The sequence below is a fragment of the Hyperolius riggenbachi genome, chromosome 10 (assembly GCF_040937935.1).
Source record: "Hyperolius riggenbachi isolate aHypRig1 chromosome 10, aHypRig1.pri, whole genome shotgun sequence".
Classification (NCBI taxonomy): Eukaryota; Metazoa; Chordata; class Amphibia; order Anura; family Hyperoliidae; genus Hyperolius; species Hyperolius riggenbachi.
Genome location: NC_090655.1, coordinates 66,796,045 through 66,813,116, shown reverse-complemented (window position 1 = coordinate 66,813,116; position 17,072 = coordinate 66,796,045). Strand labels below are relative to the sequence as shown.

The 17,072-nt window shown below is 46.5% G+C and overlaps 1 protein-coding gene across 14 annotated transcripts in view; it reads left to right on the top strand.

Moving 5' to 3' along the window:
• Positions 1-17,072, top strand: part of ABLIM1 (actin binding LIM protein 1) — a 440,123-nt gene that overhangs the window by 138,629 nt on the left and 284,422 nt on the right. For 11 of the 14 annotated variants that reach the window (XM_068257415.1, XM_068257403.1, XM_068257402.1 and 8 more), the window contains exon 2: positions 16,096-16,125. The exons of the other annotated variants lie outside the window; for them this stretch is intronic. In XM_068257415.1, the coding sequence (XP_068113516.1) occupies positions 16,096-16,125 (30 nt within the window). The remainder of the gene's footprint in view (positions 1-16,095; positions 16,126-17,072) is intronic. 14 annotated transcript variants of the gene reach the window in all.

Sequence of the window (17,072 nt, the reverse complement as noted above, 5' to 3'; positions counted from 1 at the left end):
ATTCTCTATCTCTGACCCCTCTGCCTCTAATACATCCTCTATCACTGACCTCTCTGCCTCTAATACATTCTATGTCACTGACCCCTCTGCCTCTAATACAGCCTCTATCACTGACCCCTCTGCCTCTAATACATTCTCTTTCACTGACCCCTCTGCCTCTAATGCATCCTCTATCACTGACCCCTCTGCCTCTAATACATCCTCTATCACTGACCCTTCTGCCTCTAATACATTCTCTATCTCTGACCCCTCTGCCTCTAATACATTCTCTATCACTGACCCCTCTGCCTCTAATATATTCTCTATCACTGACCCCTCTGCCTCTAATACATCCTCTATCACTGACCCTTCTGCCTCTAATACATTCTCTATCAGTGACCCCTCTGCCTCTAATACATTCTCTATCACTGACCCCTCTGCCTCTAATACATTCTCTATCACTGACCCCTCTGCCTCTAATACATTCTCTATCACTGACCCCTCTGCCTCTAATACATCCTCTATCACTGACCCCTCTGCCTCTAATATATTCTGTATCACTGACCCCTCTGCCTCTAATACATCCTCTATCACTGACCCTTCTGCCTCTAATACATCCTCTATCACTGACCCCTCTGCCTCTAATACATTCTGTATCACTGACCCCCTCTGCCTCTAATACATCCTCTATCACTGACCCTCCCTGCCTCTCAAACATCCTCTATCACTGACCCCTCTGCCTCTAATATATTCTGTATCACTGAACTCTCTGCCTCTAATACATTCTCTATCACGGACCCCTCTGCCTCTAATATATTCTGTATCACTGACCTTTCTGCCTCTAATACATTCTCTATCACTGACCCCTCTGCCTCTAATACATCCTCTATCACAGACCCCTCTGCCTCTAATACATCCTCTATCACAGACCCCTCTGCCTCTAATATATTCTCTATCACTGACTCCTCTGTCTCTAATACATTCTGTATCACTGACCCCTCTGCCTCTAATATATTCTCTATCACGGACCCCTCTGCCTCTAATATATTCTGTATCACTGACTCCTCTGTCTCTAATACATTCTGTATCACTGACCCCTCTGCCTCTAATACATCCTCTATCACTGACCCCTCTGCCTCTAATACATTCTCTATCACTGACCCCTCTGCCTCTAATATATTCTGTATCACTGACTCCTCTGTCTCTAATACATTCTCTATCACTGACCCCTCTGCCTCTAATATATTCTGTATCACTGAACTCTCTGCCTCTAATACATTCTGTATCACTGACCCCTCTGCCTCTAATACATTCTCTATCACGGACCCCTCTGCCTCTAATATATTCTGTATCACTGACTCCTCTGTCTCTAATACATCCTCTATCACTGACCCCTCTGCCTCTAATACATCCTTTATCACTGACCCCTCTGCCTCTAATACATCCTCTATCACTGACCCCTCTGCCTCTAATATATCCTCTATCACTGACCCTTCTGCCTCTAATACATCCTCTATCACTGACCCCTCTGCCTCTAATACATCCTCTATCACTGACCCCCCCCCCTCCTGCCTCTAATACATCCTCTATCACTGACCCCTCTGCCTCTAATACATTCTCTATCACTGACCCCCCTGCCTCTAATACATTCTGTATCACTGACCCCTCTGCCTCTAATACATCCTCTATCACTGACCCTTCTGCCTCTAATACATCCTCTATCACTGACCCCTCTGCCTCTAATACATTCTGTACCACTGACCCCCTCTGCCTCTAATACATCCTCTATCACTGACCCTCCCTGCCTCTCAAACATCCTCTATCACTGACCCCTCTGCCTCTAATATATTCTGTATCACTGAACTCTCTGCCTCTAATACATTCTCTATCACGGACCCCTCTGCCTCTAATATATTCTGTATCACTGACTCCTCTGTCTCTAATACATCCTCTATCACTGACCCCTCTGCCTCTAATACATTCTCTATCTCTGACCCTTCTGCCTCTAATACATCCTCTATCACTGACCCCTCTGCCTCTAATACATTCTGTATCACTGACCCCCTCTGCCTCTAATACATCCTCTATCACTGACCCCCCCTCTGCCTCTAATACATCCTCTATCACTGACCCCTCTGCCTCTAATATATCCTCTATCACTGACCCCTCTGTCTCTTATACATTCTCTATCACTGACCCCTCTGCCTCTAATACATTCTCTATCACTGACCCCTCTGCCTCTAATATATCCTCTATCACTGACCCCTCTGCCTCTAATACATTCTGTATCACTGACCCCTCTGCCTCTAATACATCCTCTATCACTGACCCCCCCCCCCCCCCCCCCGCCTCTAATACATCCTCTATCACTGACCCTTCTGCCTCTAATACATCCTCTATCACTGACCCTTCTGCCTCTTATACATTCTGTATCACTGACCCCTCTGCCTCTAATACATTCTCTATCACTGACCCCTCTGCCTCTAATACATCCTCTATCACTGACCCCCCCCCCCCCCCCCCTGCCTCTAATACATTCTCTATCACTGACACCTCTGCCTCTAATACATTCTGTATCACTGACACCTCTGCTTCTAATACATTAAAATGGAATTAAAATGTAAACCTCATTTGCAATAATAACTTAATTGAGAAATACTTGCACAGGACCGCATGATATGTATAGCATTTTTTTGCAAAAGTAGAGTTCCCCTTTACAAATTGCCATTTCCTGGCTGCCATCTTGATCCTCTGCCTTTAATATTCTCTAAGCCACGGATACAATAAAGGAATATAATTCCTTTCACTTCAAATTCACTTAAAAGAAAACAATAAAATAAATGATGTCTTTAGATAATCTGTTTGATCTGGAAGAAGAAAAACAAATCTGTGCATAAAATGAGGTTCGGTTGTCTTTAATAAGAGCGCAATCCTGACCTCATAGCAGTTGCATTTCTGGATCTGCGTTTTATTATCTGGTACATCATAATATTATGTTCCTTTAGAAAAACATCCAACCTTTTATTGAATAATTAACAAGCAAAGGTAATAATTATCTACTTATACTGCGTAGAGCAATTTTGAATTCTGCTGTAATTGCTGTAAATAGTGGAGGGGGAGAGATGTGGCAGTCATGGAGTGCAACAGAACTGGAGAGTGGAGAGAGGGGGGGCAGTACCTGAGGGAAGATCATTACAATATTTGTGCTACAGACCATGGTTAGCAGCACTAACAATTACATATACCGTTTGACTTTTTGCGTCTGTTATTCAGTTTGGGACCTGCACTTCCTGTCAATATGGCACCTGTTCAGTAGGGATGATCAACGATATGCACATTTTTCTGAGTTTATGCAAATGTATGTAAAGTTTTTTTTATGCAAATATACTGTATGCAGCTTGAAATTGGACCAATCAATTGAAACCTGGGTGGGACTTGATTGGTCCATTTTCAAGCTGCATATATTTGCATAAAAAATTACATAAACTCATTAGCATTTGCATATCATTGATCATTGATCATCCCTACTGCCTGTCAAAGATGGGATCTTGCCCTTACATCGGTTTGCCCTAACTTCATGTCAGTGCCTAACAGGAAGTGAGGGAAAAATATGCCCCCCCCCCAAAAAAAAAATAGACATTAAAAAGCAAGATAGAAGTCTGGCAAGTGAAAGAAACTATTTTGCGGTCCCGGTATTTATCTGGCACATAAATGTCCCCTCCTTGCTGATAATTACAATGCGTTCCTATGGCGGCAACAAAACTTCCACCGCTAGCGTCCGCCTATATTTCCTGCTTCCTACCTGAGTTGGTTTGTTTTGAATCCGGACTGTTCAGGAGGGGAGATTTTCTGCATTGAGGAAATACTTTGAGATAATTCCAGAGCATTAACTGTAATGCTGTGTAATTTGCGTGCACATTTTTTTGCTTTACAACTTCCTGTCATTGGGATAATGGTGATTGGCCTGTTTTTGTGTATTCGTGTTTACATTCCATTCTATAATGTTTCTTATTGAGTGTCTTTGTATGGTCCTAATCCTGCGGAGCAGCAGCCCCTGTGTGTGTAAAGGGTTCATTTGTAATGGCACTGTTTACGGTTTGCTTGTCAGATATGTGGTAACACTGCTGGAATCCTCTGTTTTCAGAACTAAGAATAATGACACACTGACACCTGGGGATGCCAGAATAATGTCACACTTGGTCTTGGGAACCACAGAACTATGAAACCCGCTGACGCTCTGCATCCCAGAACTATGACACACTTACACTTAAGGATCCCAAAACAATGATATACTGCCAATGGAGCTCCCAAACTAATGACACCGACTTAAAGCGGTTTGAACTCAGAACTACCTCTCTGCTCTAAAAGATACACAAAAGCATAATAGCCTTTAAAGAAAAACATTTCTTTGTTACAGCTTATACAAAGCCTAAAATAAGAATAAGGAATAAAACAGGCTAAACTCTCTAAATACATACAGGGTGCATTTCTCTATGTTTTCCTTCTTTGTTTTTCTATGTTTTCCTTCTGTCTTGTGCAAGAGTTCAGACCCACTTTAAGGTGACCATACATCTATCGATTGTGCAGCTGTCCTCTACTCTGCTCTCAAGTCAAGTACTATCTGCTCTGTGTCTTTTCTCTACTCTGCTCTCAAGTACTTTCTGTACTGCAAGCTGTCCTCCACTCTGCTCCCTGCAAATTCCTGCTCTGTCCTCCACTCTGCTCCCTGCAACTTCCTGCTCTGTCCTCCACTCTGCTCCCTGCAACTTCCTGCTCTGCAGCTGTCCTTCACTCTGCTCCCTGCAACTTCCTGCTCAGTCCTCCACTCTGCTCCCTGCAACTTCCTGCTCTGCAGCTGTCCTTCACTCTGCTCCCTGCAACTTCCTGCTCTGCAGCTGTCCTTCACTCTGCTCCCTGCAACTTCCTGCTCTGCAGCTGTCCTCCACTCTGCTCCCTGCAACTTCCTGTTCTGCAGCTGTCCTGCACTCTGCTCCAAGGTACTTCCTGCTCTGCAGCTGTCCTCCACTCTGCTCCCAGGTACTTCCTGCTCTGCAGCTGTCCTCCACTCTGCTCCCTGCAACTTCCTGCTCTGCAACTGTCCTCCACTCTGCTCCCAAGTACTTCTAGCTCCGCAGCTGTTCTCCACTCTGCTCCCAGGTACTTCTAGCTCCGCAGCTGTTCTCCACTCTTCTCCCAGGTACTTCTAGCTCCGCAGCTGTTCTCCACTCTGCTGCCTGGTACTTCTAGCTCTGCAGATGTCCCCCTCTCTGCTCTCCAGGTGCTTCCTGCTTTGTATCTGTCCTCCACTCTGCTCCCTGGTAGTGGTGCTCATCAGGTAGATCTGATTTCCGATCATTTTTCTGATCAATTTTCTGAACACTTCTGTAAAAAATCGATCAGCCAACCGATCAAAAATCAGATCCGACCGGTTGGAAATTATAAATTTGACCCGTCTATCTGACAGATCATTGCATGGTGTCAGTGGCGTAGCAATAGGGGTTGCAGAGGTAGCAACCGCATCGGGGCCCTTGGGCCAGAGGGGCCCTCTCTCAAGCACAATATTAGCTCTCTATTGGCCCTGTGTTGGTAATAATCATTTCTATAGATGCTTTAAATAGTAATAATCATTAGCAAACTGTTCCCATCCCTTACTTGCACCTCTGACACTGTCATTTGCAGGTTTTGGTGCACCGTATCCGTTGTTATGTATAGAGTGCTTTGGGGGCTCCATGTAAAATTTGCACCGGGGCCCATAGCTCCTTAGCTATGCCACTGCATGGTGTGTACCAGGCATTAGAGGTCCTAGAACAAAGACAGAGTAGTACTTCTCAGAATAAGGTCACACTGGCACTTGGGTGTTTCAGAAAAATGTCACAGCAGCACTAGGGGACCCCAAAACAATGACACATTAATATATAGGGGTCCCAGAACAATGACTCACTGACACATGGGAACCACAGCACAATGACACACTAACTGACATCCCACTTCAGCACAGCTGATCTCAGCTCTTGTCTTATTCTATAAGTATTAATCTGTGTTCCTGGCAGACCTGTATCATTGATAATGACACATGCAGAAAATTACATGAGAACACAAAGGACACACCATAGTAATTATGATGAGTGCAGTCAGGTGAAATTGGTCACTCTGAAGACAAATCTTTATTACATTTGTGCAGTCTCATTTTGTGATAATCGCTCCTACCTGCTCTGAGTTCAGCATTAGGTAGAGCAAGTCATGAATTGCAATCATCCATCACAATAGATAGTAGCTGAGCTGTAACTTGTATAGTTAGCAGTATGCCGAATGTGAAATTGTATCTGTGTATTGTGTGGGCCGGGCCCATAACTTTGCTGACACTCCTCTTACCACCAGCTGGGCCCACACATGTGCACATGGATCTGTCTGTGGTTGCCCCCATGTCTCACACACACATGCGTGATGGGTTCAGTATCCAGTATGTGAGGAATGTCGCTATCTCCCTGCACACACATCCCAGGCCATGGCAACCATGACAGCTATGCAAGGAGAAATCTCTAAGCGTTTTATTTTTGGAATACCCCTCTTCATACCATGTGGGCTAATCCTTACTTTCACATATCGCTACCTGAGACGGGAGGAACACGTTCTGTTTTACGCACCTGGGGCATCTTCCAGCCCCCTGTAGCCTTCCATTCCCTCAGTTTTATGTCCATCCACTGTGTTGTATCGTTGTGCCAAGATCGTCGACTAGCCAAGAGCCTTCTGCACACACTAAAAGGATATGGGACAATTACATGCACTTTCTGTTGATTTGGATTAGTCCAATTCCAGGCTTCATGCAATTTGTACAGAATAATCTTGTTATAGTAAACTCCAAAGGACCAGGAAAAATGGTTTACTATATCAGAAGTTTATTCTATCAGAAATTGTCCTATACATGGTCCAGCATGCCCTGGTACCTTCTCTGCTGCAAAAGACCAACTCTGTTCTCCAATTGGAGGTACAGTACAAGCACTTGCACATTTGGTTGACTACAAAGTTATGTATACCTTAGGGCTGCATAGCCAGGCTGGACAAATTGCTGGTACAGTATCCAGGGATCCTTAAAAATTGCAGCTGTCACCAAATAAAGGCAGCCCCTTGCTTCCTATGAGTGGCTCTGATACCTTTGTGGGCGAGACTTGCAGCACGTGTCCTGCAAAACTTTCTGCTCACACTTGAGCCAATCATGAAGCCTCTCTCCAAAATGCAGCCAATCATGATGGAGCACTCACATCTGTAATGTGAGTGGCTCCGATACCTCCGCAGGCGGGTGTTTAGCACTCTCCTCTCCACTCTCCTTAGTTTTGCATAGGCATGCTCGGAATTGCAATTTTCCGTTCCGCGGTAATTCCGCATACCGCCGATCCGAAATTCCGGTTCCGATTCATTCCGGCGGAATTCCGGAGCTGTTCCGCGGAATTCCACCGAAGATTTTTTAAAATCTCTCTCTCTCTCTCTCTTCCTCCTCCTCCTCCATCCATCCATCCATCCATCCATCCATCCATCCATCCATCCTCTTATATCATCCTGTAGGGAATTGCAGTTTTTCAAAACAGCTTACATACCATAGCTGGGATTTGAACCCAGGCCTCAGTGTGTAGTAGGTATCTGTCTTACCCACTAGACCATCAACCACATTACATGCTAAAGCTGGCCTAGCATGTACCATTATGATCAATTCAATAGAACAAGTAGCATGATTAAGGATTTGTACTTTTTTAAAAGCCAGCTTACATACCATAGCTGGGATTTGAACCCAGATCTCAGTGTGTAGTAGGTATCTGTCTTACCCCCTAGACCACCAACCACACTACATGCTAAAGCTGGCCTAGCATGTACCATTATGATCAATTCAATAGAAAAAGTAGCATGATTAAGGATTTGTACTTTTTTAAAAGCCAGCTTACATACCTTTGCCAGGATTTGAACCCAGGTATCAGTGTTATCAGGCATCAACTCACTTGCAACCAGCCTGAAGAGAGCAGCTTACGATCGGGTTCACTCTGACATATGATGTCACAGAGGGGCCAAAAAACATGTTTACTATAACAGAAGTTTTATTAAATCAGAGTTTACTACACCAGGTGTTCCTCCTATAGACTTATAATGGAGACTGGCCAGGACCTGGAGAGATAGATTACTATACCCCAGTTTATTATAATGAGATTAATTACATTTGCATGCCACAGCAGGCCCCTTTACATTGGCCTTGCAAGTGTGTATTGCTTCACCCTGTTTTACTACAGGGTAATGCAAGGCAATGGGGCCTAGCACGCTTACTGCGTTGCATTGCACTTGAAGTTCCCGATTGGCTGCCGAGCCTTCGCAAAGTTAGCAGCGCGTTACTGATGGACTTCCGTGGTGACGCAAACTTTCCGACAAACTTCCGCGGCAAACTCTGCCTCAGAGTCATATGAGTGACCTTTTCTGTGGTGTGATGCGATGGGGGCGGAGCATCGCACCGCAATGACCAGGTGTAAAACAGGCCTCATTTATTGTCATCTCACTGATCACCTCAACACTGAGGCATTTTCTTTATCCTATTCTTTATGACTACTTGCATGAGGAACACTGTATAATGCTGGACAGGGCTGGATTTAGGCCATGGCCTAGGGCACCACAGGAGCGAGGGCACCAAAGCAGCAGGCTAAACTGGTGCAGCATTTGTAAGCTTGCAAATGCTGCAATGCAGGGACATCCGGCGAGCGCCTGCTGCTATCCGCCTGTGCAGCAGCCCCCTTGCTCTCTTTGCATGTTTGCATTGTGGCCGGCGGCTATGGACTTGGGCAGCTTTGGAGATGGAGAGGGAAGCTCTTCTGCACTGGAGACGAGTGGAGAAATGATGGCTGCTGCGGTGTGAAGGCGAGCTGGCTACCTATACTGAAGGGGGGGGGGGGGGGGGAAAGGAGTGGGAAAAGGAGGGATGGGAAAAGGAGGGATTAAAGGGATACTGTAGGGGGGTCGGGGGAAAATGAGCTAAACTTACCCGGGGCTTCTAATGGTCCCCCGCAGATATCCTGTGCCCGCGCAGCCACTCACCAATGCTCTGGCCCCGACTCCGGTTCACTTCTGGAATTTCTGACTTTAAAGTCAGAAAACCACTGCGCCTGCGTTGCCGTGTCCTCGCTCCTGCCGATGTCACCAGGAGTGTATAGCAGAAGCCCAGTATGGTCTGTGCCTGCGCAGTACGCTCCTGGTGACATCAGCGGGATCGAGGACACGGCAACGCAAGCGCAGTGGTTTTCTGACTTTAAAGTCAGAAATTCCAGAAGTGAACTGGAGGCGGGGCCGGAGCATCGGTGAGTGGCTGCGCCAACACAGGATGTCTGCGGGGGACCATTAGAAGCCCCGGGTAAGTTCAACTCATTTTACCCCGACCCCCCTACAGTATCCCTTTAAGGGAGTCATCTGGTTACCTATACTGGAGGGAAAGGGGAGAGGAGTCATCTGGCTACCAATACTGGGGGAGGGGTCATCAGGCTACCTATACTAGAGAGAAGGGGAGGGGTCATCAGGCTACCTATACTAGAAGGGAGGGTTATCTGGCTACCTATACTGGAGGGAAGGGTCATTTCGCTACCTATATTGAAAGGGGGTGGCTGGTGACAGTGGCCTTGGGCGGTAAAGAGTACAAATCCGGCCCTGATGCTGGACTGCTTTTTCAGACTCATTAATGTATGCCGTTCACACACACCTGCACTGCACTCCCGTATCTACTGTACCTCCCTAAATTTACAGTATGGGATCGAGTTTTATAAGCTTTAGTGCATCAGCTGATTGTGTTATTTGTAATGTGAGTTGGCAATATACCAAGCAGGTCGGCTCGGGCAGTCACCTGGTGGGCCCGCTGCCCAGGTTGGGCCTAGAATTTATGTGCTGTAGGGCAGCGTGCCGGATGATTGATGCATAACACGGTATGTGCAGAGAGATAACATTCCAGCTGGATTACTGGCGCTGTGTGACAAGTGGGCGGCATATCTGCGCTCTGTGACATAACGCACCTTTGCTCCCTGACGCCAGATAATATTAACCTAGATAAAAGACTTTTGTGAGTGCTTCCTGCTTCTCGTTACCCGCCAGTTATCAGGAATTCACTGCAGCTCTGGTAACCAGACACTTGGTGGACTTATGGCAACTTATTCATTTGTAACACTTTTGTAACTGTCATGGATTTAAAGTGTAACTGTAATGATAAAATATATTTTGATAATCTATTTAAAATCACTTACTCATCAATAATGTAATGTAATAAGGATGCAATGCATTATTCTTTTCATTTCTAAAAAGGAAATGCCACCATAACAGCTTCTAGTGTTTACGTCAGTCAGTTCCTGCTCTGATCCTGCGGACCACCTTTATATATCTTTTCAGTTACTTCCTGCACTGTGACTGTCCTCCACTCTGCTCCCTGCTACTTCCTGCTCTGCAGCTGTCCTCCACTCTGTTCCCAGGTACTTCCTGCTCTGCGGCTGTCCTCCACTCTGCCCTCAGGTACTTCCTGCCCTGCGCTATCCTCCACTCTGCTCCCAGGTACTTCCTGTACTGCAGCTGTACCCACTCTACTCCTAGGTAGTTCTTGCTCTGTCATCAACTTTGCTCTCAGGTACTTTTGCTCTGCGGCTGTCCTCCACTCTGCTCTCAGGTACTTCCTAGTATGTGGTTGTCCTCCACTCTGCTCCCAGGTACTTCTGGCTCTGCAGCTGTCCTCCTCCATTCTGCTCCCAGGTACCTCCTGCGAACACACTGAAACCAGCGCAGGAGATTTGGGCGCAGCCGGCGCCACCATAGGCCGTAATAGGAATTACGGCTATAGCAGGCACAGGGAGTAACTTCAGCGCCGTCAGAAGACGGAGCTGAAGTTACTTTTAAAACATAATAATTCGGCTTCCAGCAATTGCACCACTCTGCTCCCAGGTGCTTCCTCCCTTGCAGCTGTCCTCCACTCTGCTCCCAGGCACTTCCTCCCTTTTGGCTATCCTCCACTCTGCTCCCAGGCACTTCCTCCCTTGTGGCTATCCTCCACTCTGCTCCCAGGCACTTCCTCCCTTTTGGCTATCCTCCACTCTGCTCCCAGGCACTTCCTCCCTTTTGGCTATCCTCCACTCTGCTCCCAGGCACTTCCTCCCTTGTGGCTATCCTCCACTCTGCTCCCAGGCACTTCCTCCCTTTTGGCTATCCTCCACTCTGCTCCCAGGCACTTCCTCCCTTTTGGCTATCCTCCACTCTGCTCCCAGGCACTTCCTCCCTTGTGGCTGTCCTCCACTCTACTCCCATGTACTTTTGCCCTTGCGGCTGTCCTCCACTCTGCTCCCAGGTACTTCCTGCTCTGCGCCTGTCCTCCACTCTACTCACAGGTACTTCCTCCCTTGCGCCTGTCTCCGCCATGCTCCCAGGTACTTCCAGCTGTTTTGTTCCCCTTAGTCACTTGGAAGTGAGCAGGACGCTGCTGGTGTACAGAGATGAGGTGTCTGTGTGGCCGCTGCCTGTAAACAATGGAAAATGTTGCAGTTTCTTATCTAGTTTCAGAAGCAAAATCAATAATGTGTGCAGTTGCATTATTGATGAAGAAGGGATTTCAAACACATTTTCAAGATGTATTTTATTGTTTTGAATAAGAATGGATTAATTAAAACCCTTTATTATTGCCTGATACTGAGTTCGTGGGTTGTGACCTCTTCCTTCTCAATCGATGAGAGGAAAAAAAAGTGGAGAAAAAAATATTTGCAGAGTCTGCAAAAAACTCTTGTTATTACTACTGATTACAATCATTAGTCAGATATCTGTGCTAACATATGGGAAGACACAAGGACACCTCTGTAGGTGCAATCTACAGTGAATTGGACATCTAATATAGCAGAGCAGGTATACATTGATATCAGACTTAGGGCTCGTTTCAGTATGTGGGCTTTCAGCTGCTCTTATGGAAACGCAATTGCAGTGACATCAGAGAGTGCATAGACTGCACTGTCTGATGTTTCCATGCATGCGCTCGATTCACCACTGAATCACAGCGCTTGGTTGCCTGCATTTTGTGGCGATTGCGCCCGCGATCCCGTTCAGTATTATGAATGGGATCGCAAGCGACCTGGAAGCGAGTAGCATAGACTGCACTGTCTGCTGTTTCAGTACATGCACTGCTATTCACCACTGAGTGGTTGCACACATTTTGGGGCGATTGCGCCCGCGATCCCATTCATTATAATGAATGGAATTGCAAGCCCCGTCTCAGGGAATCATGTGATGTAACGCAGAGCCGCACGGAAGCATGGCCACCTGCGTTGCAATAGAAATGGACAGTAAGGGTTGCAACTAATTAAAGCATTTATAGAGGTGATGATTACCAGCGTAGCACTAATAAAGAGCTAATAAAGCGGTTGAAGGAGGGGCCCCTACTGGTCCCCTCTTATCCGAGGCCCTGGTGCAGTTGCTCCCTTTGCATCCCCTATTGCTATGCCACTGCTGGAAGCTGCCCTTCACAATCTATATACAGTAAAACCTTGCATTGAGAGTAACTTGGTTTGAGAGCGATTTGAGATACAAGCAAATTTTTTTTTGCTAAATTTTGACTTGATATACAACTACCAAAAAATGTTTGCGCGTGTCACATGTCACACGTCACACTGCGCTGATGGTTCTTCCCCCTTTGAGGCTGCTGGATTGTACTTAAAGGATACCCGAGGTGAGAGGTATATGGAGGTTGCCATATTTATTTCCTTTTAAACAATACCAGTTTCCCGGCAGTCCTCCTGAGCCTGTGTCTCTAATACTTTTAACTATACAGGGAGTGCAGAATTATTAGGCAAATGAGTATTTTGACCACATCATCCTCTTTATGCATGTTGTCTTACTCCAAGCTGTATAGGCTCGAAAGCCTACTACCAATTAAGCATATTAGGTGATGTACATCTCTGTAATGAGAAGGGGTGTGGTCTAATGACATCAACACCCTATATCAGGTGTGCATAATTATTAGGCAACTTCCTTTCCTTTGGCAAAATGGGTCAAAAGAAGGACTTGACAGGCTCAGAAAGTCAAAAATAGTGAGATATCTTGCAGAGGGATGCAGCACTCTTAAAATTGCAAAGCTTCTGAAGCGTGATCATCGAACAATCAAGTGTTTCATTCAAAATAGTCAACAGGGTCGCAAGAAGCGTGTGGAAAAACCAAGGCGCAAAATAACTGCCCATGAACTGAGAAAAGTCAAGCGTGCAGCTGCCAAGATGCCACTTGCCACCAGTTTGGCCATATTTCAGAGCTGCAACATCACTGGAGTGCCCAAAAGCACTAGGTGTGCAATACTCAGAGACATGGCCAAGGTAAGAAAGGCTGAAAGACTACCACCACTAAACAAGACACACAAGCTGAAACGTCAAGACTGGGCCAAGAAATATCTCTCGACTGATTTTTCTAAGGTTTTATGGACTGATGAAATGAGAGTGAGTCTTGATGGGCCAGATGGATGGGCCCGTGGCTGGATTAGTAAAGGGCAGAGCGCTCCAGTCCGACTCAGACGCCAGCAAGGTGGAGGTGGAGTACTGGTTTGGGCTGGTATCATCAAAGATGAGCTTGTGGGGCCTTTTCGGGTTGAGGAAGGAGTCAAGCTCAGCTCCCAGTCCTACTGCCAGTTTCTGGAAGACACCTTCTTCAAGCAGTGGTACAGGAAAAAGTCTGCATCCTTCAAGAAATACATGATTTTCATGCAGGACAATGCTCCATCACACGCGTCCAAGTACTCCACAGCGTGGCTGGCAGGAAAGGGTATAAAAGAAGAAAAACTAATGACATGGCCTCCTTGTTCACCTGATCTGAATCCCATTGAGAACCTGTGGTCCATCATAAAATGTGAGATTTACAAGGAGGGAAAACCGTACACCTCTCTGAACAGTGTCTGGGAGGCTGTGGTTGCTGCTGCACGCAATGTTGATGGTGAACAGATCAAAACACTGACAGAATCCATGGATGGCAGGCTTTTGAGTGTCCTTGCAAAGAAAGGTGGCTATATTGGTCACTGATTTGTTTTTGAATGTCAGAAATGTATATTTGTGAATGTTGAGATGTTATATTGGTTTCACTAGTAAAAATAAATAATTGAAATGGGTATATATTTGTTTTTTGTTAAGTTGCCTAATAATTATGCACAGTAATAGTCACCTGCACACAGGGCCGGGCCGAGGCATAGGCTGGAGAGGCTCCAGCCTCAGGGCGCAGTGTAGGAGGGGGCGCACAATTCATTCAGCTGTCATTCCAAATTGTGTTTGAAGCAGAAAGAAATAAGAAAAGGGGATACATGGCAGTGACTGCAAGCCAGATAACTAGAGATTAAGGTGTTGGGGAGGTTGTGGGCCCTGTGGCCCTCTTAGTCTAATAGCAATCAGTGTGTGACGGCTGGGGTGGGAGGGATGGAGGGGCGCACTTTGGTGTCTCAGCCTTGGGTGCTGGAGGACCTTGTCCCTGCTCTGCCTGCACACACAGATATCCCCCTAAAACAGCTAAAACTAAAAACAAACTAAAAACTACTTTCAAAAATATTCAGCTTTGATATTAATGGGTTTTTTGGGTTCATTGAGAACATGGTTGTTGTTCAATAATAAAATTATTCCTCAAAAATACAACTTGCCTAATAATTCTGCACTCCCTGTAGATGCTGAGCAGGCATACAGTAGATCAGGGACTCTGAGTCAGCTGACTAAGGTTTTACTGGAATAGCCATATGCTTGCTCCAGGGTTTTGACTCAGACACTACTTAAGCCAGAAGAACAACAGGACTGCCAGGCAAGTGGCATTGTTTACAAGGAAATAAATATGGCAGCCTCTATATCCCTCTCACCTTTGGTTCCCTTTACAACGGACCTAAACCCAGGACGTAATCTGAGTGTGTATATACAATGCGATATGTGTATGTATGAATGTTTGTATATGCCGCAATCACTCATTCTAAGCACTTTTTAAAAAATGCTCCCATTGACTAGCATTAAAATCTCAGTAAAATCACCCCAATCTCCAATTTTCAAAAAATCGGGATTGTGGCAATTTTGCTGTGATTTTACCATGATTTTAATTCAATGGGAACGTTTTTTAAAGGATACATCCAAGCTATTTAAAAATAAGAAATCCACTTACCTGAAGCTTCCTCCAGCCCCTGGCAGCCGTCCTGTGCCCTTGACGCAGCTCCGCTCAGCGCCGATGGCCGGGGTCCCCTTCGGCACAGGATATCCACTGCGCCTTCGTGAGCAGCTCTCAGTCGCACTGACATTATCCCGACTGTACTGTGCAAGCGCAGTAGTTCTGCGCCTGCGCATTACAGTCCGGATGACGTCAACGTGACCAGTGCGCCGCATGTTGGAGCGCAGAAGAAGCCGACCTGTCGAGGTCGGCATCTCCACCGGTGGGGACTGGGAGCCACCGGAGCTGAGGCGAGGGCACAGGACAGCTGCCAGGGGCTGGAGGAAGCCCCAGGTAAGTGGATTTTATATTTTTAAATTGCTTGGACCTTCCCTTTAAAACACGCTTAGAAAGCTCTGATGGTCAGAAAAGTTTGCATAGTGTGTCTACACAGGGGTCTCAAACTCAATTTACCTGGGGGCCGCAGGAGGCAAAGTCTGGATGAGGCTGGGCCGCATAAGGGATTTCACAATCGCAGCGCATCGCCGCCTCTGCCCGCCCCTCTCACTCTTCCTTCACAGAGAGGGGCGGGGAGAGGCGGCGATCCGTGCGGCGATTGACGTCAGGAGGGGCAGAGCTGAAGCTGAAAGCTCTGTCCCTTCCAGGAAATGCCAGCGGATTGCCCCCCGGGCGATTTTGGGGGCTCTGCAGCCCTTGTTTAGCGGCGGGGATGCGGTGGATTACTTGGGAGCACTGAAGCGAACTATAAGGAAGCTTTTGCCGGCAAGGGCCACAAAATATTGTATCGAGGGCCGCAAATGGCCCGCGGGCCGCGAGTCTGAGACCCCTGGTCTACAGCCTTTCCTGATAGCCAAACCTTCCTGGAAACAATTTTGGGGAGTGTTGGGAGCTATCTATGCCTCAATATATGTATGGATTTTTAAAACAAAAGTAGAAATGTATAAAATGTCATCTCTCCCCGCACAGCATACCGGATAGAGCCAGGACTACCGCCGGGTAAGGATCCGCAGCTTTGTAGCTCAGTGGTCTGCATCCTAGATGAGCCGCACATAGCTTTCTAGTCATCTCAGGTAGTAACTAGTATTGCTGTCTTTTAAGATGCCCATTAACAGTACAATTGATTATATTTCCGATAAGGTCATATAGATTGAAAAAAAAATTGTATTTCATCGATCTACACCACCAAAGAATCCAACTTGTGATCATGTCCAGGGGAGGACTGGCCAGGAGGGGCGGGGGGAGATTTCCCCCCAGGCTGCCTCTCATTTAATGATTTAGGGCTGGCACTGTGCCTGGTGAATTCAGGTTTTTGTATAAGGCAATGTGAAACACTAGGCTGAATGAGGGAAATAAATGCCCAATTACAGAGCAATTGCAGGATGGGCAAGCTAGTAAGTATACACAGCATGATACAGAGCAGAGGCTTGCGTGCAGGGTCCGTGGGAAAAAAAACTGTCTGGTCTCTCACCATTGTTAACTGCATGTGCACAGCTACATAAGATGTTGTCTAGGTTGAAAAGTTTTCGACAGTCCCTAGACTCCAGAAGGGCTGCTTGCAGACAGTCCCTAGACTCCAGAAGGGCTGCTTGCAGGACTTGTGTAAGTGATAGAAACCCTAACCGTTGTAACTAAAAATGTATTATGTGCCCCCCGGAGCCAGTGCATTTATACTTTACCTGTCACGCTGTCCCTCGAGTGTCCTTGCAGTATTTCCCACGTGACTACCGACATATAGCACGTGGGGCACGTGTGTGATGTCATTTGGGCTGGGGCTGCCGTGAAAACGGGCCTCTAGTTTGTGTTTTCCCCTCAGGCCAAAAGGTCCCAGTCCTCCCCTGATCATGTCTGAACCAGTTATGATTGTATCTATGAAAAAATCTGCCATGCGACGCAATCATTTGTTTTAAAGTACCCATGACCCCAGTATTTTATGTTTTACTCTC